We start from the raw sequence: 25,672 nt of genomic DNA, 5'->3' as shown, positions 1-25,672 counted from the left end.
AAAAAAATTGGATTATTTGGATAAAATGGAATCTATGGAAGATGGCCTTTCCGTAATTCGGAGATTTATGGATAACGGGTTTCCGGATAACGGATCCCATACCTGTATCTGCTGCCTTGCAGCACTGGGATCCTGAGTTTGATTCCCGCCAGGGTACTAGGTGCATGGAGTTTGTATGTTCTCTCCTTGGGACATATTTATCAAAGGATGAACCCATTGATAAATACTCTTTTAAAATCCCACAGAAATGAATGGAGAGTGGTGGATTTTTACTCTAGATTAGTGATGTGCGTGCCGGCACGATACCCACGGGTTTGGGCCAAACTCGCACTCCTTTTTGCGGGTGGTGGGCTGGTGTGGGTTGAGCTCTTTTCCTGCACTCCCCATCCGCCACGGTGCAGTGCTGACTTCCGACTACTTTTTGAGACGATTCGCCTGCTCGCCCCGCCCCTTTTGTGATGTCATCGGAGGGGGCAAGCGCGGGTCTATGAAAGGAACCTGGAAGTCGGGTGCGGGCGGGCGCAGGCTGAGAGAGGGCGGGTTAGGGTCGGATGCGGGTCGGGAAAAAAAACGATCCGCACATCACTACTCTAGATGACTATGGCGACCTCTAACTTCACTCTTTGATATATATACCCCTGTGTCTTTGTTGGTTTCCACTGGGTAATCCAGTTTCCCCTCACACTTACTTAATAACCATCAAACATGGACGCCCGAACCAGAAGCTCCCTCCCGGTACGGATTGCAGAGCACTTGCAGGTGGCTTTTTTTTTTTGCAAAAATTATTGTATCCCCAAATCAGAGTGTGGGCTGTATTATGGATGATAGGAGTCATTTGAAGTGCTCAACAAAGTACAGGAGGTGAGTACATAAAAAAGGCACCGCTCTGAAGCTTAAAGCTTAAAGGGCATGTAAAGTCTAAAATAGAATAAGGCTAGAAATGCTATATTTTGTATACTAAATATAAACATGAACTTACTGCACCACAAGCCTAATCAAACAAATAATTTATGCTTTCAAAGTTGGCTACAGGGGGTCACCATCTTGTAACTTTGTTAAACATCTTTGCAAGACTAAGACTGTGCACATGCTCAGTGTGGTCTGGGCTGCTTAGGGAATGACATAAACAAAGCTTGAGTTCTGCATGGCTGGGAAGTAAGGCGGGGGCTCCCCCTGCTGTTCATAAGTATGATTGTTTCCCTGCTCAGCAGTTAGGGACCGTCTGACAATTCCTATCCACAGCAGTAAATGAAGGGAGAATTTCCCTGCATACAGTCCGGTTTCTTTTAAAAAACGGTACATATTTTTTAATTAAAGTATATTGGAGATAGGTTTCTTTTTCATTAAAGAAAGTAAAAATGGGATTTTATTTTTTTGCCTTTACATGCCCTTTAAGAACTAAAGGAAGTGCTAATTTATTGAATGGTTTGTTGTAACAAACAAAGGAGAAGAAAAGTCTAAAATGGTAAAATACTTTATAAATGGTTTCAACAAGCATGAAGTTATAATGACAAGCAATAACTATGTTTTTCCCTCACAGGGTAGAATTTGTCAATTTGTCCAGGTTTGAATGCATTTGACATTTATTTAGCCAGACTCTATCATTAGCACTTCTAGGAACTTTGCTTTTAATACCAACTTCGTGATCACTGATAAACAAACTGAAAATAATGGGTCTTCCAACCCAGCAGTGCTGTACTTTGTTCATTTTGAATAGTTCTGCTGTTATTATGCACAGGGCAGATCAGCAGCAGCACCGAGCACTAACACCCACCTAATACCCCTAATGCTGCAGAACTGCAACTGAAACGGAATACTTAACTTTTACCATGATGTAGACATTGCTACTCTGAGACAATTTAAATTTGGTCTACATTTTTTTATTTTTAGGGATTTTCAGTTATTCAGCTTTTATTCCCAGCAGCTCTCCAGTTTGGTATTTTAGCATCTATCTGGTTGCTAGGGTTTTATTTACCCTAGCAACCAGGCTGTGGTTTGAATGGAAGTCTGGAATATGAATAGGAGAGGGTCTAAATAGAAAGATTAGTAATGAAAAGTAACAATAAAATTGTAGCCTCAGTTTTTGACTGCCCTGTTAATTGACCCTATTTGAAAGTGATGCAGAAGAGGGAGGCAAACAATTAAAACTATATAAAAAGAAAATAAAAAATGAAAACTAATTGCAAAACTGCTAAGAAAAGTGTATTCTATAAAAATACAAAAATTGACTTGAAGGTGAACCAGCCCTTTAAAAGTAGTTTGCTGTGCATGCACATGGAATACACACACACATAGAATTGACTTACCTTCATTAGTACAGACTCGGAGAGCTTTTCTCTGTTTACAATCTTTATTGCCACTTTCTGTCCCGTTATACAGTGGACACCTAATTTAACCAAGCCTACAAAATAAAAAGAAAGAGATTATTAAAAGCCATCTGAGACCCACAGTTACCCAAACTCAACACCTAGCCATTAAATGGCAGTTTTCCTTTATTACACTTGAAAATCCGCAATTAAAGTCCCTGGCACGATTTAAATTATCATCACAGGCATGGGATCCGGAATCCGGAATCCCATTAGCCAGAAAGCTCCGAATTACGGAAAGGCCCTCTCCCATAGGCTCCATTTTATCCAAATAATCCAAATATTTAAAAACGATTTCCTTTTTCTCTGAAATAATTAAACAGTACCTAGTACTTGATCCAAACTGATCCTTATTGGAAGGAAAACCAGCCTATTGGGTTTATTTAATGTTTACATTATTTTCTAGTAGACTTAAGGTATGAAGATACACATCTTCATACCCCAGGTGCCGAGCATTCCAGATAATAGATCACATACCTATATATTAAAATGATACGCTAACAGACTGTAGCCGTGGATAGAGAAGAAAAGCACCAAGAAAAGTTAGAATGTCTCTGATAGTTCTTCTATATAATGGAAATAAGCCCCACTTCTCTTATCTGGCTCTTAGCAGTGCAACGCCCCCATGCATGGCAAGCCTAGACAAGCCATCTGGAGGTTCTGGCAAGGGCAAGATGGGCTAGTGGGCATGCCTTCATAATAATTTCATATACGACCCAGAGTTGGCCAGAGCAATTCAATATTGGAGCCAGTTTTAATCTCGTTCCCATTACGGACAGAAGGAGGGGGCGCTGGAAGAGGAGCTGCAGCTTCAGTACTGGGAAATGAAGAAGATGCAGACAGTTTCACTGCAGATGCACATGGAAAGGGAAAGGAAGAAAGCAGAAGGGAAGGAAGTTCCCAAAATCATACAACCATACAACCAGGGAACAGCAACAGGGCCAAAAACATAACTGTGCCTATAAATATAAACAAAACAAACTGCAAGAGATGTCTCTATTCAACACATTGTCATGCTGTAAAACTATATATACATATATACACACGAACATCAATTACTGCATAACCAGTAACAGTATCTGCAAATAGAGGCCAAGAGAGAGAGAGAGAGAGAGAGATGATGATAGAGAGAGAGAGAGAGAGAGAGAGAGAGAGAGAGAGAGAAAGAGAGAAAGAGAGAGACAGAGAGATAGATGATAGATAGATAGATAGCTAGATAGATAGACAGATAGATGATAGTTAGATAGACAATAGATAAAGAGATTGATACATGATAGACTGATAAATAGACAGATTTATAGAGAGAGAAGGAGAGAGAGAGAGAGAGAGAGAGAGAGAGAGAGAGAGAGAGAGAGAGAGAGAGAGAGAGAGAGAGAGAGAGAGAGAGAGAGAGAGAGAGAGAGATAGCTGAGCCCTAAACCTGGGGCTCCTGTGTGTCGGTTGGGCTGTATATAGAGGATTACGCTGCCCTAACAGGATGTTCTTGTTTTCTGGATTCATTATTCACACTGCTCTGAGATAAGGTTCCGCTTGTTTTCCACTGTTTTTACTAAAGTGGAACAGGAGTCAGAAAATGAACCCTCAAGGTACAGAAACACAAACTCTTTGAAGTTGCTTAACCAAAATATTGTTACTGAAGCTGCAGCAAAAAGTTCAAACAGGAAAGAAAAGTCACGAAAAGTAACATTTTGCATTAAGAATATTACATTTTTTTTGTGTGAGGAACCCGGAACTTTGTTCCCATAAAATATTGTTGTATCAGGCTTTCAGATAAGGAGGAGTTCATTATGCAGAGGCATTGGGGCTCATTTATCAACACTGGGCAAATTTGCCCCATGTGCAGTTACCTATAGCAACCAATCAGTGATTAGCTGTATAAAGCCAGCTGCAAGTAAAACAATGAATACAGCAATCTGATTGGTTGCCATGGGTTACTGCCCATTGCAAATTTGCCCAGTGTTGATAAATGACCCCCAGTTCTTTGAATTGGTAATGACCTTCTCATTGTTGCTTGCAAGAACCAAGAAGTTGGAAAGAAAATAGCTTTCAGTTATAGTCTTTGCTTTATTCAGTGCAAGAAACAACACCAATTATAGATATTTCTTGTTCATTGCATTGCTGTATAGTTGCGTTACGCCACAATATACCCCGTCTGCTGTAATAAATTGTGTGCAAGTCTTCCTACTGATGCTGGGAAGCCATGGAATTACCTCCACCTCTATTATGCGCTGCAGTATGTAATATGCACCAAATAAAGTATAAGTATGGGACTTGTTATCCAGAATGCTCTGGACCTGGGGTTTTCCAGACAATAGATCTTTCTGTAAATGTAATCTTTATTCCTAAAGGCTACTAGAATATCATTTAAATATTAAATAAACCCAATAGGCTGGTTTTGCCTCCAATAAGGATTAATTATATCTTAGTTGGGATCAAGTACAAGGTACTGTTTTATTATTACAGAGAAAAATTTGGATAAACAGAAAATAGAGTCTATGGGAGACCGCCATCCTGTCATTTGGCACTTTCTGGATAATGAGATTCCGGATAACTGATCCCCTACATCTACCATGCTGAATGCTGAGAGAGAAAGCAGTATGGTGCAGTATAGGACATCTTTCGGGAAAGCTGTAAGGACCAATAAAAGATTTTGAATTTACGAGCAATCAAGCAGAATGTTAAACCCAAAATGTTCATTACCTGGGTCCCAATGGCTTATCCATGTCACAAATGTCAATTAACTCCATGTCATCAAAAATATAATGATCCATTCCTGCCATTTTATTAAATACCTTGTTCCATGCTAGCCTTTGGTGCAAAGTGGAATAAGGGCATATAAATGCCAGGACTGGATCATTACCTGTAGGGATGTAGCGAACTGCCGAGTATGTGTTCGCGAACGCCGTTCGCGAACACTGGCAAAAAATGCGAACAGTTCGCGAACTTCGAACATCCGAAAATCGTTCGATTGGAACGATCGAAGGTTTTAATCGTTCGATCGAACGATTTTCGTTCGAATCGAACGATCGAAGCCATTCGATCGAATGATTTCATTCAATCCAATGGCTTCGATCGTTCGATTCGAACGACAATCGTTCGATTTTAGCGATCGAATGGTCGAATGGTCGAACGATTTTGACGCGAACGCCTATTGGCGAACGTCGCGCGACGTTCGCGAACTTGCGGCGGACGCGAACAGTCGAAGTTCGCGTGAACTAGTTCGCCGGCGAACAGTTCGCTACATCCCTAATTACCTGCCTGATAACATGGAGTTAGTTGACATCTCAGATGTAAGAGTATGTGAATGCAGTGATTGACCAATTAATGGGCAAACATGGAAAAAATACACAATTTACTCTCTCGGTTCCCTTTTGCTCTATACCACATGGCACTTAGTGCCCATCCATGGCACAGCAAGATCAGAAGAAGACCTCAGCCATTAAAGGGTTAAAACTCGATAAAAGGGCCCTGGAGGTGTTTATTATACTGGTTAGTTTCATTTAGCTTCTTATAGCAGCTGCTTGAGAAATTGCTCACTCTGACCTACAAGGTGACGGATTGATGCCCTTGGTGAGCTATTTGAGTCTCCGTAGTCAATTGTTCTGGGAATAAACTGCTTCCAGTGTACTGAGCAGTGATTCATAAATCATATCAGCCTCATAACCATTCCGTAGGATTTTGTACAACTGGGTAGAGGACTGAAGCAATGATTCACAGACGTTGGCCAATCAGTATTCTCAATATATCGCTTACCTTTCTTTGCACCAGTTCTAAAAACACCAAGAAATATATGGTCTCATTTGGACAAAGAAACCAGAACACACAAATAATGCTGGGTTCAAAAATGGCTGGAATATAGACAGCCATGCTGTTAATATGAATAAAAGCTTCATCATACTGAAATAAGAAACTTTATAAATACAAGCAATTAAATATTCTGTAGCGTTTTTGAAATAATCAAGTTTATCTTCACTATTCCTCTCTTAGCATCTGTTTCTCTTCATTCTCTCTTCATGCAGCAATTGGGTGTCAGATAATCATTGACAGTTAGATCCAATATATCATATAGGGCCCAATCATCCTGGAAGAACTGCTCAGCAAATCCAGATCCGTTTGCACATTGCCAACTCACCCGGTTTTGCATAATTCATTACCCAAAGTAACCACCTAGTCTCCCTTCTTTGTAATTTGCACCTGAATTAAAGTTCAACCCTTCCAAAATGATTTCAGATACATCATTGAACAGAGCTGTGGGCATGGGTAGGGGATATGGCCAAGGTGTAATCGGGGTTGGTCAGGGTAAAATGAGATGTGGCCAAAAACACACAAAAGAAAAGTCTGAGGTTGATGTCTCTGCCTTTTTAGGTCTGTAAATGCACTGCCTAGAGGTGTTGCCTGAGCTATCCTGTAACATTTGTCTGCCTTGTAACAGTTCAGCAAGAAACAACAGAGCAGCAGAGTCAGCACCATATTTATAAACAGACCCCCAGGGTACTAGACCTTGCTGGGCTGTAGCTTACAATTTTCTGTGCTTCCTGTAGGGCACAGTAATGGCCAAAAAAGAGAATAAAAGAACCAAACTACAAAAAGGGAAGCTGGAAAGCTGGCATAATGCACGCTGGCATCACTTACAACACAATGCCCTTTCTGCTGGCATCATTGCTGAGAAGCTAAAGGGAAGATGAAGCCTGATTCCATCAAAGCAGCTAATCATGACCTTGAGGATAGTTTCCAGTGTCTGCATTTGGCAGGGGGACAGCTGCATTGTGATACCAGATCAACAGCCTCCCCAAGCACCCACTGTGGCAGCCAAAGGCAAAGGGCATGACTCTACCCCCTGCAGCCCATGCCTCTTCCATTCTAAGTGAAGGCAAAGATCACAGCAACACAGATACAAGTTGTTAAATCAATATGGTATCCAGATGCACACATGCCATGTAAATTCATATACACCATCTTTTTCCTGGTGTTATCTGCCCTTTATTTCTAACTTCAGACTTGCAATTAGAATGCAATTGATAGAGATGTGTTTGCAGAATGTAGACAGACAAATTAAAGAATCATGCTATTCAGTGTGCAGCAGGAATTTAGTGCCTCTAAAACCTCCGTGGAGGATATAAGTAGGAATACACAACCTGTAACATACACTTCTCCCGACACAGCAGTGCTGTTACACATGCTCATTTGTAAATATCTATTGAGTCCGAGCTATCGGCCTGATTGTGTTCTTACTCGTATCCCTTCCTTAATCCAGTTTACTGTCGCATATCTTGGTTTGTTTCCCCTTTTTCTCATTAACTCTAGTTATTTATCTCTAGTTGACCCATTCATACTGAATTTGTTCCCATTTGTCTCATTCACCCTCTGTTTGTTCTCCTCTTAGTCTCATTCACTCTTGATTTGTTCCTTGGTTGTCTCCTTCATACTGAGTTTGATCCCATTTGTCTCATTCACTCCCATTTAGTTTTCCCATTTGCCTTATTCATTGTTGTGTTTTCCCTTCTTTGTCTTATTCACCCTCAGCTTGTTCCCTGGTTGCTTCCTTCATATTCAATTTATTACCATTGGTCCCATTCACCCAGAGTTTATTTATATATCTGTCTTATTCACCCTTGGCTTCTTCCAGTTTGTCTCCATTATCCACATTTTCCTTCTATTCACCCCGGCATGTTACTTTTTGCCTCATTCACCCTTAGTTTGTTTCCCAGTTGTTTTATTCATTCTGTTTTTGTTCCTATGTCTCATTCACCTGTGGTTTATTTTCCTGTTTGTCTCATTCTTCCGCCACCTTGTTTGTCTCATTCATCTTCAGTTTACTTATTTGTCCCATTCACTGTTGGTTTGTTTCCACAATTTGTATCACCACACCATCTTTGTTTTCCTGTTTGTCTTATTTAGCCATGATTTGTTCTCTGTTATCTCCCGTTTACCCACACTTTTTTTCTCCTGTTTGTCTCCCTTGGTTTGTTTCACCCATGACTCGTGCCCCTAGTCAACCTCAATTTTCCTCAATTTTTCACATTAACTGCTGAGTTGTTCCTCTGATTATTTGTATCATTTGGTTTGTTTCTTGTGTTTATATACATGATCCTCCATTAAGTATTTCCGCAAATTGTCTACTTTCCTTGTTTGCCTAAGTTTTCCTCTATTTTACTCCATGATACCATGAGGACACTGGGCTCTTTCAACAGAAGTCAAAGTTACATGATAAGGTCTTGGGCAGGACCCACTTTACCTTTGAATTGGTTATTGGTTATTTGTGTATGGAATCTTTATGTTCACTGCATACTCCCATTTGTAAAACACTGCTGAATATGTTGGCACTTTATAAATACATGTTGATAGTAACAATAAAAATAAGCTAAACCCTGTCTAACAATTGCAAAACCAAGTTTTATAAGATTGGGGCAACTTAAGACAAAGCATTGTCCACTAAAGTTTTAGTTATTGTTGTAAATAAAGAGCTGTAATGCCAGCCCATGACCCAACTGCTGCTTGGTTGAGCTGAGGATCCGGTGAGCTACAGCTGAGATAGCCTATCAGTTATCCCTCCATTTATTAAAAAAAATGCCTATGATTGCACATTTTAAATTCTGTTATGGATGGTTTTATATATAGTAACAAGCACCTACTGTATACGTCATAATAAAAATGCATGAGCTGTTTCTCAGCAGCTTTGAGAAAACAACATTTATGGGACCTACATTTTCCAGATATGCCGTTATTTACAGGATTAGAACCAAGCAGCAATAGTGGGATCTTTTCCTCGACTTTCAATTGAGAAGAAAAAGCGTAATGATTGGGAGAGGGAACATCTAAATTAGCTGCCAACGGGTACAGAGATGTCTACTGGGATATGATCAATCAGGAATCAAAAGTACCATATAATATTTCTTCTGTTGCCCCTAGGTGTAAGTTCTGGTTAATATATCCATGTAGGACAAGGCATGAGCAAGGGAATATCCAGTGAATCCTAGGGGTCTACACCTAAGATTGTGTATTGTATTTATTTATATAGCCCTTCTTTAGGAGGCAGATACACACACAGGGGTACAGTTAATATACATTAAACAACTAAAATAATTAATACATAAATGCTAGGAATTTTGCACAGGTTGGAATGAGGTCCTTACTCTATGAGGAAGATGCAGAACAAAAATTGATGGGTGGGGGAAGTGGAAGTCAGGGGTGATTTGCAGTGAAGAACACTGATGAAAGGCTTCCTTTACAAAGTAATTTCTAAGAAGGCTTCAGAACAGGATTCACTTCATTCTGTTTATGTCACTAAGCCCTATTGGCGAACTATATGGATTAAAGAGTTTCTCAGATCAATAAGGGGTATACAAGGCAATATTATAGAAAATGCCGTTCCGTAAACGATAAAATTTGAATTTTACACTTTATGCACCACTTGACCAGGAGCCTGGAAAGAGTCTTTAGTAACTTAACTGGCAAAATTACCCATTAGAAAAGAATTACATCAAAGGTACATTTGGAAGTTATTTAAAAGTAGGAGGAACAATGTCAAATGCTGCAGAACAATGAAGAAGTATAAGAATGGTATAGTGTTCTTCATGTTAGTTGCATTGATGTCATTGATGACCTTGGTTAAAGCTCTTTTGGTGGAGCAACCAGTGCAGAAACCTTATGGAGATCAAGATGTCTGGTGGAATTGAGAAAGTTCTGCAAACCTTTAGAGACAAATGTGTCCTAGGAGCTGAGTGGAAGGGCATGAGGAAAACTGGCCTCAGGGAAAGTTGGATTATGAGGCTTTCTAATTTGCTGGGGTAACTAGGGCTTAATGGAAGGTATTCCAGTTGAGATGAATGAATTGAAGGTGTAATGAGAAACTGTGCATGAGACATCTTTGAGAAAGAGCAATGTTATTGGGACAAGAGAACAAGTGGAGGTTAAGGAGAAAGAAAACAGCTTGGAGACTTCATTTCACAGTGACAGGGAGGACGTTGTTAAAGCTGAGGAGCCTCAAGCTTATATACTGGGCATGAGTAGCCAGATGTGAAACTTGGTCATACCAGCATGACTTTGGATTTATATTGGTTTGCAAATTAATGGGATGGATGAACAAGGGGTGATGATACAGTCTAAACACATAAAAGAGACAGCACTAAACTAAACTGGTTAGAGGGATGAGAGAGACTTAAATTATGAGGGGAGACTGTCAAGGTTGGGGTTGTTTTCTCTGCAAAAAAGGCGCTTGCGAGGGGACATGATTACACTTTACAAGTACATTAGATGACATTATAGACAAATAGCAGGGGACCTTTTTACCCATAAAGAGAATCACGTACCAGAGGCCTCCCCTTCAGACTAGAAGAAAAGAACTTTCATTTAAAGGAACAGAGTAGGGGGTTCATCGCAGTGAGGACAGTGATGTTGTGATGCTGATTCAGTTAATGACTATAAGAATGGCTTGGATGATTTTTTGGACAGACATAATATCAAAGGCTATTGTGATACTAAGCTCTATAGTTAGTATAGATATGGGTATACAGAATTTATGTGAAAGTAGGGAGCGGTATGTATGGATGCTGAGTTTTCATTTGGAGGGGTTGAACTTGATGGACTTTGTCTTTTCTCAGCCCAATTTAACTATGTAACTTACTATGTAACATCCATCCCACAGACAGTCTCTGACAGGCAGATCTAGTTCAATAACATTTTGTGTTTGTGAAAAGACAATACGATCTATATTTTTCTCTTCCACTGAGCTCCACAAATTGTAAAGCAAGACTGCTTGGCCATGGGTTGCGTTGGTGGGTACGGCACCCATAATATATGGTGGTTGCCGGTGACAACGACAGAAGCTGGAGCGTGACATCCGTGCATCACTGGGTACCATTCCCTCCAATAAATACAGAGGCCACGGTGCTTTCATGTACTACAACCTTGTTTTATGCACAAGCCGTCATTGCTGGGAAGAATATATTAAGTGCAATAAATGTCTATATGCAAAACACCGCCAGGTTAAGTGAGAACCCGTCTATTTCAGAAAGTCCCAGGCGTCATATTTATTCTGCTTTGCTGTCAATATTAATAGTTCTGTGACAATGAAGATATGTAGCAACTATAAATATGCAACACTAATTTCAGGAATGCAGTGCATTTATACATATATATTTAATACACTTGGGATGGTTGACATTTCCTATGCGCCAGAATGATGGCTTTTCTCTTCCTCGGTATCTGCTAAACTATATCTCCCAGAATCTCCCATTAGCAAGAAGTTGTAGTGCAGCAAGAGGGCTAAGCTAGGAATCCCCCCTTTAAAACAAAAGGCAAAGACTCTGCACTAACTCTTAACGTCATTATTTCATTTCACCGGTTGCCATGGCACCAGGAAAATCCCTGCACAAAGCCGTCTGCCCTCTTGCATGGGTTCCCAGGATTCCAGGGTTTACCCAGTATGAACCTGCGCTGCTGGCCTGTATTCACCTTCAGTTCTGGAGAAGCTGCTCCTGGGGCTCCTATTGTACAGCAGCACCGGGTATATTTGTAGCTAGATGGAAACATGTCTTGGCCTTATAATGATCGTTATGGAATTAGAAATGTTTTGTATGGCTTGTGATGCTCATTAACACAGTGGTGCTCCCCTGCTTTAGAAATGTACTGTAAACCAGCAGGCTGGAATTTCTACCCTCTCACTATTCAGAGGTATATTTAGTGCTGCCAAACCCAGGTTAACTCAGGCTTTGTATCATATTTATTCTATTCTAGACATCTGTGTCCAAGAGTTGTTGCTGGGCAGTGGCGTCTTAAGCTGGCCATAGACGCAAAGATCTGATCGTACGAATCGAGGATTCGTACGATTTTCGAACCGTGTGTGGAGAGTCCCGACATTTTTCGTCCGGCGGAGATCGGTCGTTTGGTCGATCGGACGGGTTAGAAAATTTCTGTCGGCTGCCGATAATATCTCTGCGTGTATTGCCGATCGTACGATTTTCAGTGGGAGACTGTCACTAGCTTTGGTTGGACATAGATATCGTACGATTGCTGTCAGGGGCAGAACATTGCTGATCTGTTCTTTAACTAATCTGACTGGTAAGACTTTGATCTGAATGGTTAGTGGCGGGTCGGGAGATGGGGAAGTCCGATCGTACGATGATTTGTACGATCGGATCTTTGCATCTATGGCCAGCTTTACCCACTATTGATCTCTGCATTTATGGTGGAGGAGGGGGTCTGCGACCCTGTTATCCTAAGGGAAAAGGATGATTAAGGCTTTATTTAAGGGAGTCCGGGTGCCCCTGATTATTAATTAAATGAAAAAGATCAATTTCTGCTTAAAGGGGTGGTTAACTTAAGGGAAAAAACGTTTTTTTCAAAACACATCAGTTAATAGTGATTCTCCAGCAGAATTCTGCACTGAAATCCATTTCTCAAAAGAGCAAACACTTTTTTTTTATATATTACATTTTGAAATCTGACATGGGGCTAGACATATTGTCCTTTTCCCAACTGCTCCCAGTCATGTGACTTGTGCTCTGATAAAGGTTAGTCACTCTTTACTGCTGTACTGCAAGTTGGAGTGATATCACCTCCCCCCTCAGCAGCCTAACAACAGAATAGTGGGAAGGTAACCAGATATCAGCTCCCTAACACAAGATAACAGCTGTCTGGTAGATCTAAGAACAACACTGTATTTTTTTAGTTGTGATATTGGTGTGTTGGTGCATCTCAGGTCACTTTGCCTGGTCATGTGCTTTCAGAAAGATCCAGCACTTTAGGATGAAACTGCTTTCTGGCAGGCTGTTTTCTCCTACTCAATGTAACGGTATGTGTCATAGTGGGACCTGGATTTTACTATTGAGTGCTGTTCTTAGATCTACCAGGGAGCTGTTATCTTCTGGGAGCTGCTATCTGGTTACCTTACCATTGTTCTGTTGTAAGGCTGCTGGGGGGGGGGGAGGGAGGGGGTGATATCACTTCAACTTGCAGTACAGCAGTAAAGAGTGACTGAAGTTTATCAGAGCACAAGTCACATGACTGGGGGCAGCTGGGAAACTGACAATATGTCTAGCCCCATGTCAGATTTCAAAATTAAATATAACAAATCTGTTTTCTCTTTTGAGAAATGGATTTCAGTGCAGAATTCTGCTGGAGCAGCACTATTAACTGATATATTTTGATATATTTCCCATGGCAGTATCTCTTTAAGGCTATTTTATGTCAGTCACTGGGGCCACTCTGACAAACAGATGTGTTCTTAGATCTCTGCAAGGACCAATCATTTCCTGGCCAAGTGATCAATGTCACTGCGCACTAATAAGACACATGCTCAAGTGCACAAGTAATTTAAAGGGACAGGCACATTCAACTCAGCTCCTGATACTATATTTGTCTGTGACAGCTGAGTTCAGCAGACCATCCTGATCATTTCCTCTGGGCACAAAATGACAAAGTCTGTCAATGAAATTCACCAAATTGTTGTATGGCTCCGACATACTCCGCTGTTAACGGAAATGGCACCAGCTGCTCGGAATAAATACGTCTACAAAATTTGATGATTTCAGCCCCTACTCATGAAAAAAAAAACTCAGATCAAGGGATTATATGGATCCTGGGTTGGTTATGTTTTATTTCTAATGGACCATGCAGCTCTTTGAAATACAACACAATATGATATATAAATGGCATATTCTGTGCAGGTTGTTAGTGGAATTTCTACATAATGTTATACAGGAATGGGATCGGTTATCTGGAAATCTGTTATCCAGAAAATTCTGAATTACAGAATGGCCGCCTCCCATAGACTCCATTTTATCTAAATAATCCACATTTTTAAAAATGATTAAATTTTTTTCTGTAATAATAAAATAGTAGCTTGTACTTCATCCCAACTAAGATATAATTAATCCTTATTGGAAGCCTATTGGGTTTATTTAATGTTTATATGATTTTCTAGTAGACCCAAATTATGGAAAGATCCGTTATCTGGAAAACCCCAGGTCCTGAGCATTTTGGATAACAGGTCCCATACCTGTACTGATAACTTAGTACAGCGTAGGTTTAAGCTATGGCTCAACACAATCATTAGCTGACATTACTTAAAACCCCATAATATGGGAGAGATCCATTATCTGGAAAACCCCAGGTCCTGAGCATTCTGGATAATAGGTCCCATGCCTGTATAAAAGAGACAAACATAAGCTCCCTCCCCGCAGTTTCCCCCTTACCCCCTTTGCACAACCCCATCACAATAAACAGCAAAATCCTTAATAAGAATAAGACTTTTACATACTCAAGGAAACTGGATAAGTACCGGTTTTAATAAGTAGGTTTTATTATTACAGAGAAAAAGGAAATATGTTTTAAAAAGTCAAATTATTTAACTAAAGTGGAGTCTATGGGAGACAGCCTTCCCGTAATTCGGAGCTTCCTGAATAATGGGTTTCCTGATAACAGATCATATACCTGTATCACTTAGGGCTTTATAGCAGAGGTTCCCAAACTGTGTGACTGGCAGGGGTCACAGGCACACATTTTGGGGAGATAGGAATTGGGGTGCATATGTATTTGCTCACGTAGACACACCTGAAAGCCCAGTTTGAAGGTCCATTAGGGTGGGATTTGCGGTAAATATGTATTTGCTGTTCTAGATATTCTTGAAACTATGGCTGATACACCAGTATTTTCCTATCCTTTGCTGATCTGAGGCAAGACAGAAGACAGAGATTTCTAGGAAAGAAGACTGGAGAGAGGAGAGAAGATCAAAAGGAACATCAAAACCCTTCAACTTTAGAGTTATGTAATATTATAGGCCTTTCTGTGCCAAGTCAAGAACTTTATTATAATTAATGCAACTTTGAGTTGTAGTATGTCTGCTGAACCTGTGCTCGGTTGAGTAGCAGAGTTGCTTGAGGTTTCTATCTCTCCATGTCATGCTGTAGACAGAAGTGCAATCAGAAATCTATAGGCCACATACTACTTAGTTACATGGGCCACCTCACTTGGAACCTGAATTCTTAGCCCACTGCCTGCCCCGGAGGTCCTAATAAACTAGAAATATTCTTGCTTCCACATTTACAAAACATCTGAAGGAGCTGTGATGGCTTTTTTTTAGCATGATGATGGATAATTAATAAAATAACCCTCTCGGTCATTCAGATACTCACAAAGAGATATGTGGGTAAGAGGCAGCCATAAATGGAGATGTTTCCTTATTACTCCAAGAAAATTAATTTTCTTCAACTGGATGGTAGAGCCAAGAACCATTGAAGAACCATTGAACTGGTTCGCCCAGCTCTGATGTACTGTGTGCTAGATGCAAAGTACAGGGTGAACTCAAAGTTACCCAAGACTTAGCACAATCCTTGAAAAGATGTTACTTCCAGGGTTCCTTTAGCAACTTGTACCTACACATGCCACTGACTTGGGTCCAGTGAGGGTCACGCTCATTCCATTATAGACACCACAACTGATAACCATCTGATTAGGGCTACTCCTATAGACACCATCCATCGAATTTAACTATACTCTTCATCAAAAGAATGCCGGTGACTTGAACCTTGAACTTCTTGCTGCCCAAATCCATCTCTTACAGTTAAGAATCACACCATTTGGCTCGGTATTGGTGTTTTACATTGGTAAATACAAAACAACAAGAATAAGAGGCAATCGAGGAACGGTGAAGATTCATTTCACTGGTAAGTACGTCTCCATTGAAGAACACCAGGGACCATTTTGGAGCTTAGTAATAACAACAGTCAGATATAGCATTCTCGTGCTGTGGCATGACACTAAACATTTATGGAACAACCAATTAAATCACAGATATATTTCAGGGATGTTGCAGTATTATTAGCAACATTCAAAGCAGAAATACCACCGCCAATGACTGCCTCATATTTCCATAGCCCTATGAGGCAGTTCATTCAACCAGTTAGTGGAAAGCCACAATATTTTTTGCTCTCCTTCTGCAGAGTGGCGGTTATAAATGAGGATTTATCTTTTATTGTGCAGGCTGGGGATAATAAGCCAAACAGAAGGTCTAAAAAATTTAAAGATTTATTGCACGCCATTTATGGAACTAGAATACAGTATGGGGGCCATTTATAACAGACAGGGCAAGGTACAAGGTGCATAAAATGGGTGCCATCCTCCATGTATTTTGCACTTTGCATGTAGAAGAGTTGCCGCAGCTCCATGTGCTCCATGAATACAGGGTTACATGAATTCAGCAGCGATGTATCAATGAGAGAGGGTGAGCATGGAGGTTTCCAAACCTTCAGCAGACCAGTTAAGCATCAATGTCTTAAATGTTTCACGGTGTATATTTGTGTTCCTGGGCTGTCACCTGGTTGTCTTTCAGTCCAACATCTGCTTAGTTATACACAGAAATAAGCACTTATATATATAGAAAACTGTGTTTCTTCTGTCTGACACCTTACTGTACTCTGCTGGGCTTTAACCTATCATAATATCTGGAAAAACACAGACGATACGAGCAACTAGGTTTCCCACGATCCCCATCTGTCCCATACAAAGCAGCTTTTGGTTTAATAAATATTATTTACACACATGTAATACGATTGACCTTTTTCTAATTTAGTAGCGCCCAGTCAGTTGGTTTCTTTTTATCCCTGGCTTCAACTCCCTGCAGCAAATATGTACGCATTTGACTTCTCTTTCATTCCTACGCCATCGCCCCCAATACGTGTGTAAATTCAACATGAGCAAAGCCGTGTATCTAGGGAGGGATCACTTTCCTTCCTAATAAACGTCACGAGAATAACATCTTTATTTAATTCAAGGAAAACAAGGTTTGTAGCTACAGTGAAGCAGAGGCACCGTGTACAGACAGGAGGGCGCATGAAATATTTAGCTGCACTGGTGTATGCTTCATGTTGGCGGCTGAGGGATCACATCATTAATAGCTTCTTAGAAGAACCCATGGAGGTTCTATAGTAATTTGAAGCAATAATGTGCATTCTCCATTCTGTGGATCTAGGAGGAGACCCTTCCTTGGTAGCGATGCAAAAGTACTACACACAGTTCATGAAAACCACTCAGTTGCCTTGAAGAAATACCAGCTTAAAGGGCATGTAAAGTCTAAAATAGAATAAGGCTAGAAATGCTGTATTTTGTATACTAAATATAAACATGAACTTACTGCACCACAAGCCTAATCAAACAAATAATTTATGCTTTCAAAGTTGGCTACAGGGGGTCACCATCTTGTAACTTTGTTAAACATCTTTGCAAGACTAAGACTGTGCACATGCTCAGTGTGGTCTGGGCTGCTTAGGGATCGCCATAAACAAAGCTGCTTGAGTTCTGCATGGCTGGGATGTAAGGCGGGGGCTCCCCCTGCTGTTCATAAGTATGATTGTTTCCCTGCAGAGCAGTTAGGGACCGTCTGACAATTCCTATCCACAGCAGTAAATGAAGGGAGAATTTCACTGCATACAGTCAGGTTTCTTATAAAAACGGTACACATTTTTTAATGAAAGTATATTGGAGATAGGTTTCTTTTTCATTAAAGAAAGTAAAAATTGGATTTCATTTTTTTGCCTTTACATGCACTTTAATGAACAAGATAACTTATCTGCCAAATGTACCACTTTTCCCTGGGATGTAATGAATTTTGGGTGGTAAATAGGTCTAGGCTTACTGGCGTATGAGTGGGGTTACAGGCTGTTCTGGGTGGGATTTTGGTGGTGATGCATGGGCATGAATTTTCCAACTTGTCCTCTACTTTAAACTAACCCATGCCAGGCCAAGCCCAACAGGTCTTGAGGTCTTTAAACCCAACAACCAACCCACCTCCTTTGATGATGCCAAGGATATGGATAGTTTAAATACCATGCACATTTCGGCAGGTGAAGTGGGAGAACCCCTGCACATTTATTGTGTCATTCAGTGTAACATTTTGGGGGTGGACCCTTTCATCAGACATCTAATGTGATGTCTGCCCCCGAAACGTCACGCAATAAACGTGCACTTTGCCTGCCGTAGAGAGGCTGGAGGAAAAAGGAGCAGTTGTTCTCTAGGATTTGGGCGGTGACATCACAGAGGGTTAGGACAAAGATGGTGACATCCCAGGAAGGGACAGGTTTGAATGGAGTAGGCAAAAATCCTGCTAAAAGTTTGTCCCACAAGAAAACCATGATAATTTGTAGGCCCAAACTCACCCTAGGCATTGGTAAACCTTTGTGCCACAAAGGTTTTGGGCCAGGCTGGGACACTGCTACCAGTCATAACCAACATGTCTTATTTTAAATTGTTAGATAACATTAGTATATTTCCAAATCCATCCCTTCTGCAGGCCACTCGGCAGTTTCTTCCTACTGCAGAAGTACTCACTAGTTAATTGCTCTACCTAAAAGCCCTGTATAACCTGCCAGAAAATCAGTATTTCTCCTTGGTCCATTCATTAAAGGTAATTGTATCAGCATGCGCTCCTTGCACTCTCATATAGTTGCACTCAACGTTGCTGCCTTCCTTCAGTTTAAAACTGAGCACTGTCAAGCCTATTGATGTAGACCTCTGTGCATTCACTGGAGCTACCACCACTTCCAAACCAATGTTCCAGGCCTGCACTTGCAGGAAATAAATGAGCCGTTATATGGTTTTTAAATGTAAACCACGAGGAATACACATATTGTTCAAGAACAAGCTGGAGGAGGGATGATGTGAATGGTAGTTGAACAACAGCAGATATCCATGATTTACATCATGCCTTTGAGATCCTTGTTCATGACCTTCAGCCCTAATATCTAATGAGATCTAGAGCCATTAAGCAAGTCAGCTTCCTGGCGTCTATTAAATGTCTCCTTTTCAGAACTAATTGAACATATTACATATAAATGTAGCCAGTGTGTAAGCATTATCAGCTTCAGTAGTGTTGCTGGATCACATCAGTGTCAATGTATAGAACCATGTTTCTGGCCTGACCTTACTCATCATAAACATCATGACTATCCCATGCCTGCCTCAGGGCCACATCTGGCTACACATTTTAATAGACTGAAGTACTCTATGAGGGTCCTTAACAAATGATTTAAAAAGGCTTGACCAAAATGAGATAATTAGTAGCTCTTCTTTAGATAAGCTCTTTTTAAGAGCTTATTGATAGTCTTCTCAAGCAAAAAGAAAATCCTTATGGAGACTAATAGTTGGTTTCCCTCTGCAGTAGGTATGTATAGCTAATGCTAGACACCTGCATCAGGTTGGATATTCAAGAAATACCCACAAAGCACTTCGATTTCAAACTAAAAGTCCCCATCAAAGTTGTTTTTTTGGCTGACACCACTTCTAGTCCACGGGGAAGTCCATTGTGCCTCACCAGTGTTCAGATCCAAATGCCTTAGGTGGTTTGGGAATTGTGGCAGCTGTAATGCAACGATAGTTAAAGGGGTGACATACCTAGAAGCCCTTGGGTATTGGTGCAGTATATTTAGTCTGTGGCCCTCTCTTTATTGATTATATCTACAAATCAACCAACAATATCTTAATTATATTCATTATCTTCCCCAACTGCCAATTCCTCCATTTGAGACTGTCCATAGTTTCTTGGTTTTCTTAGTTTTCAGGTGGAAAATCCAAAAAATTTGTATGATTTGTTTCTTTCACTATTTTTCATTTTTTTTCTGCACAGAAAATTATCGGGAAAGTGTACTGATAAATAAGGGTAAATTAAGATTTTGATAAATGGGCCTCCCCGAGTCATGGGCAATTGTAGAAAGGGATAGTGGTAGGAACAAGTGTAGAAGAACATGCTGGCGACACTGGGGCAAGACAGCTAAGCGAATGATTGATGGGAGTTACAGTCAGGCCCTGACTGGCAATCTGTGGGTTCTGGCAAATGCCAGAGGGGCTGCTATAAGGTCCAATACAAAGGCCGTATTTAGTGGGCTGTTTGGGCCTCTATGTGGGCTGATTGGGCCTCTGTGTACCTGAAATGTCAGGGCTTATTTTAATTCTCAGTCCGGACCTGGTTACAGTGCAACACAACTGGAGGGCTATGGGTTACACAGCGATTTTGTATAACCTGAAATACCCCAGCCCAAGAGTAGCCACATTTTCCATCCCACAGGACATAAACTGTCTAATAAGAATCACCCTTGTCATCAACTGCCGCTCTTAGGAATATGTATGGCCTCATTAATGTACAGCATGAAATATTAACCAGAAGCAGAACCAGCTCATAGTTTTTAGCTCATATTTCAGAGAGAGAGAGAGAGAGAGAGAGACCAGTTTCTCCTCGGGTTAAAGGATATCGCCTCTGTTTCCTTGGGGCATTATGGGAAACGTAGCTTTAGCAAGAATATTTTATGATGGCAATTCCTGCAGTTATTTGTAGTGTATAATAACCTGCTCTGAACAATGAATTTACTTTGCTCCGCAAACCAATGGAACAGCCGGCCTTGTGGCTTAACCTTTAAGATGAGAGCAGGTGTCCCTGTTGTAGCCAAGAGAAAGAGGCATTCCAGCACTGATAGAGTTAAAATAAAAAGCAACTATTCCATAGCCTTGGGGAATGCTCACTGGGGTCTTGTGAGTCAGGGAAGCTGTTGGAATGTTAAATTACACAGCTAATGCTTTGGGGTCCGGGAAATACAATCAACTGAATTAACAGTTATGGGGGGGGGGGTCATAGGAATCACTTCGTAGGCCCCCTACACACACTTACTGACCCTCAGCCGGCTGCATCTATGCAGTTGCTCAATAAAACGCTCTCCCAAAACTGCCTGTTCTGCCCACTCCTATCAATGTTTCCATGGAAACTGTAAAGCAAAAAATAGCTTTTCTTACGCCTGATATTCTCTATGTATTACATGATAATCCAGCAGCCTTTCCTTGGAAAGCGGAGAGAAAGGAGAAAGGGGGGGGGGGGTGAGACAGCAGTGATAGAGGAGAGTGGTAGGAAACAGAGGAGTCAGCACCATCCATTGTAGGAATGGCAAAATACATGGGGGAAGAGTACTACGCTACCACTCAATATAGTCTCTGTGTTGTTTGTTGTTTAGTGTTATATATATCAACACTATTAACCTGGAGCACTCCAAATATATGTCCAACGCCTGGGTGCAGGTTATATAATATACATCCAAATAGCAAAGAAACTGCACACCAGGTCTTTTAAAGTGGAAAAATCAAATGATATTTATTTAGACATTTCGGCTCCTAGCTTGAGTTAGTTTAGTTAGTTAGTTTGATTTTGGTGTGCGGTTTCTTTGCTATTTGGATATATATATAAGGGTAAGGCATTTTTCAGTAGCAGTATGCACAAAATGTCTCTGTCTAAAATATATTGATAATGGGTTGAGTGCAGAGGACTCTTGTATTTGACTATATGTATTTTGTGGTCACACCCTCATTGCACCCCCGCCTAATGGTTTTAAAAAATAGTGGTGAGCACAACTTTCCCTTGTTTGTTATAGTTTATACAGGAGCAGTGACCAGCTCCATGTTGTAGTTCCCACCCTTCCCAGCTATAGTCAGGTGATCCCACTGGTGTCTAATAAAAGGGCAGCCAAGTATGGAGGTTTACTTTGAAAGCAGCAAGTAAGTTGCAGGTAAAACTTAGTCCCTTTGTAAAATGTATAATGAATCAGATAAAATTGAGCTAGAGTGCTAGCCAATTTCCAAACGTTAGCTGTTCTGTTTTACTACATAAACACCTATACCCTTTCATAAGACCTGTGAGTGTGAGCTCCGTTTCTCTCTCTCTCTTTCTCTCTCTCTCTCTCTCTCTCTCTCTCTCTCTCTCTCTCTCACTCACTCACTCACTCACTCTCACCCAAGATGCAAGTGGTACAGAACTAATGGGAAGCCAAAGTGCACCCCTTAGTGCTCACCTAAAAAAACACTTGCATTCCGGCTCTGACTGTGCTCTGAATCTAGCGATGAACCGGAGATCTGTCTCCAGATGCAAAGTGCAGGGCTAAGACAGTCTTTCTGTAGGGTGACCTCTAATGTCACTGATGATTGAACTGATGAGTGAATTAATTACAACAAAACTCTGATTTTACACTCCCGGATTTTACCTTTTACCAGAATTTACACTGTTTTGACTCCCTTGGGAAAAGGGAAATTGGGGTTTTACTGTAATTAATTTGGAACATGGAACCTGCCATAATATTGTTGTTAACAAATATTCACAACATTGAAGAGTGTGATGGGTTTAATAGCAGGCATGGACTAGTGTTGTACGGGCCAAACCGAAACCCAAGGGGCCAACCAATTGGTTGGGCTCTTTCAGGCCCACTTCTGCACACATTTTCTGGGTCACAGACTGGTTCGGGTTGAGCTCTTTCTTCCTTCTCCCTGTTCAAAACCATACTGTACCGGCTTCAACCTTCCATGAAGTCAGAGTGTGGCAGTGAGGTGTACCCAGTTAGGGTCGGGTGGTGGAGCAGTGACTTTTTGCCACCCCACACATCACTAGTATGGGCATCTTCATTTGGCTACAGCTAGCCATACACTGGCTAATCAAAGCCAATTTGATCTGTCCACACTGTGTTGGCAGCTTATTGGTTCCTGTATGGGTAACACAAACAGGCCTGTCTGACTGATATTGGCCGAAAATGGGGCAGATGTCCACTGGACAGGTTTGAAAATCCTGATGAACAATGTTGACAAGTCTCCATAGGCCTCACTGTATGATTCAATAGGGCCAATAGCCAGACAAGTCCAATTTGGCTGAGCCCAAGAGTGGGCATATTGGGCCTAGAACTTCTCCTTTCGCACCCCACCCAAGCAAATATCATTGCTTACTTTCATGAAAAAAACATATATTTTATTATACTGCAAATGCCAATGGTCCCAGACAACCACAAGGCATGTGTAGGGAATGTGTGATGATGGCAGAGCAGTGGCCAGATGAAAAGCACCCCAAGTTGGAGTGTTTTGTACAGGAGAGAAGTGCTGGCATGGAAAAAAGAGTAACGGGGGGGGGGGCAATTCCCCTTTTATCTGCAGCACCCAAAGAATCTAGAGCAATTAACTCTTGCAAGGGGCAATAAACAGTAATCAGTGCATGTGGGAAGAAGGTTAAAGGGGAACTATCGTGAAAATGAAAATTTAATATAAGCTTCAGCATACTGAAATAAGAAACTTTCTAAATACAATCAATTAAATATTCTGTAGGGTTTCTAAAATAATCAAGTTTTTCCTCTCTTAGCATCCCTTTCTCTTCATTCTGTCTTCATGCAGCAGTGGGGTGTCAGATATTCATTGACAGTTAGATCCAATATATCTTATAGGGGGGCTCCTTTTGCCTAGAAGATGTATTAGAGCTCACTCTATTAAACTCACCAGACATCGTGTCTCTCTACATGCAGGATTTGTGCAAAAGGAAGTTATTTTATTACATTTTGTTTGTACTGGAATCAGTTATTTGCATGAGCTCTAATTCATCTGATAGACAAAAGGAGCCCCCCTATAAGATATATTGGATCTAACTGTCAATGAATATCTGACACCCAACTGCTGCATGAAGAGAGAATGAAGAGAAACAGATGCTGAGAGAGGAATAGTGAAGATAAACTTGATTATTTCAGAAACAATGCAGAATTTTTAATTGACTGTGTTTACAAAGTTTCTTATTTCAGTATCTGTATTAAATTTTCATTTTCGCGCTAGTTCCCCATTAAATTACCATCGTAGTGTTGAATAGAGACATAAGGCTCAGGGAAGGGTTAAGAGAGGCAAGAGGCATAAGAAGCCGAATTACAGATTTAATGAAAGACCTTTTGACTTGTTCCACATATCTAGCCATCAAGCTTCCACGACATGACCAAAAAGCCAGGGATAGTAATGTTAGCTGCGCTGCTGCGGGACGAAAAAAGGTTGCGAACTCAATTTATTTCCTGTACAGCTGACTGGCCAGACATGTTGCACAGCCTCCGGGGGGAGCCCGGCCGTTCCATTCACCAATCATACCCACCCCGGGTCCTGCAGTGCCAAATGCCCAGATTAATAAACACACTGATATTGCAGATCCATGAAAGAGAAGAGCATTAAGTTAATTGACTAGAGATGCAATTAAAATCTCAAGCATTTGCTCAGACCCGGACTGGCAATCTGTAGGTTCTGGGCTTCTGGCAAGAGGGGCTGCTGTAAAATGCCATAGACACTCGCTATTTATTGGGCTGGTGGGGGGGGGGGGCTGTTTGGGCTTCCCTGTAATTGGAATGCCAGGGCCTATTTAGTAGGGATGCACCGAATCCACTATTTTGCTTAAAGATTTCGCGAAAGATTCGGCCGAATACCGAACCGAATCCTAATTTGCATATGCAAATTAGGGGTGGGAAGGGGAAAACATTTTTTACTTCCTTGTTTTGTGACAAAAAGTCACGCAATTTCCTTCTCCGCCCCTAATTTGAAATTAAAATTAGGATTCGGATTCGGTTAGGCCGGGCAGAAGGATTCGGCCGAATCCTGCCCGAATCCCGAACCGAATCCTGGATTTGGTGCATCCCTACTATTAAGACTCCAGACCTGCATTTGCTTCATAAAATGTGGAAGAAAAGACACTCAAGAAAACAGGCCTCCGGAGCTGCCAATAAATTAATTGTATTGTTGTGTTCTTGGAAATGTCTGCATTCATACCGTGTCTGGTATTTCAGGTACCAAGAAGCCCAGATCACCCCACAATCAACAGCCACATTTCTATTTAGGTAACATAAAGCCCATGTCTAGGGCGATAGCTTTAAAGGATAACTAAAGCTTAACTAAAGAAGTAGCTAGAAATGTTGTACATGATGTTTTGTGCTTCTGTACCAGCCCAAGGCAACCACAGCCCTTTAGCAGTAAAGATATGTGTCTCCAAAGATGCCCCAGTAGCTCCCCATCTTTTCTGCTGATTCACTGCACATGCTCTGTGCTGCTGTCACTTACTGAGCTTAGGGACCCACTCACAATATACAGTACACATAGGGGCAGATTTATCAAAGGTCGAAGTGAATTTTCGAATTAAAAAACGTTGAATTTCGAAGTAATTTTTGGGTACTTCGACCATCGAATAGGCCAAATTCGACTTTGATTCGAATTGAAAATACTTAGAATATTCGACCATTTCTAAAATCGAAGTACTGTCTCTTTAAAAAAAACGTCGACACTTCGCCACCTTAAACCTGCCGTATTGCTATGTTAGCCTATGGGGACCTCCTAGAACCTAAGTTTTTAGAAGTCTAAATTTTTTTTTAATCGTTCGATCGATCGATTAAATCGTTTGAATCGTTCGATTCGAACGATTTATATGATCGATTGGACGAGTGCAATTTTATCGAAAACAGCTAAATTTAAACAAACAAAAAAACTTCGACTATCAAATTTTTCAA

The 25,672-nt window shown here is 40.9% G+C and overlaps 1 protein-coding gene across 5 annotated transcripts in view; it reads right to left on the bottom strand.

Moving 5' to 3' along the window:
* LOC108697808 (serine/threonine-protein kinase BRSK2) overlaps positions 1–25,672 on the bottom strand; it is a 172,969-nt gene that overhangs the window by 71,778 nt on the left and 75,519 nt on the right. For all 5 annotated transcript variants that reach the window (XM_041571622.1, XM_041571623.1, XM_018228237.2 and 2 more), the window contains exon 2: positions 2,307–2,401. In XM_041571622.1, coding sequence (XP_041427556.1) covers positions 2,307–2,401 — 95 coding nt within the window. The remainder of the gene's footprint in view (positions 1–2,306; positions 2,402–25,672) is intronic.

This window comes from Xenopus laevis, chromosome 7S (genome assembly GCF_017654675.1).
Source record: "Xenopus laevis strain J_2021 chromosome 7S, Xenopus_laevis_v10.1, whole genome shotgun sequence".
In the NCBI taxonomy this organism is placed as follows: Eukaryota; Metazoa; Chordata; class Amphibia; order Anura; family Pipidae; genus Xenopus; species Xenopus laevis.
The sequence above is the reverse complement of the archived record's forward strand: the minus strand, read 5'-3'. Positions and strand labels throughout refer to the sequence as shown.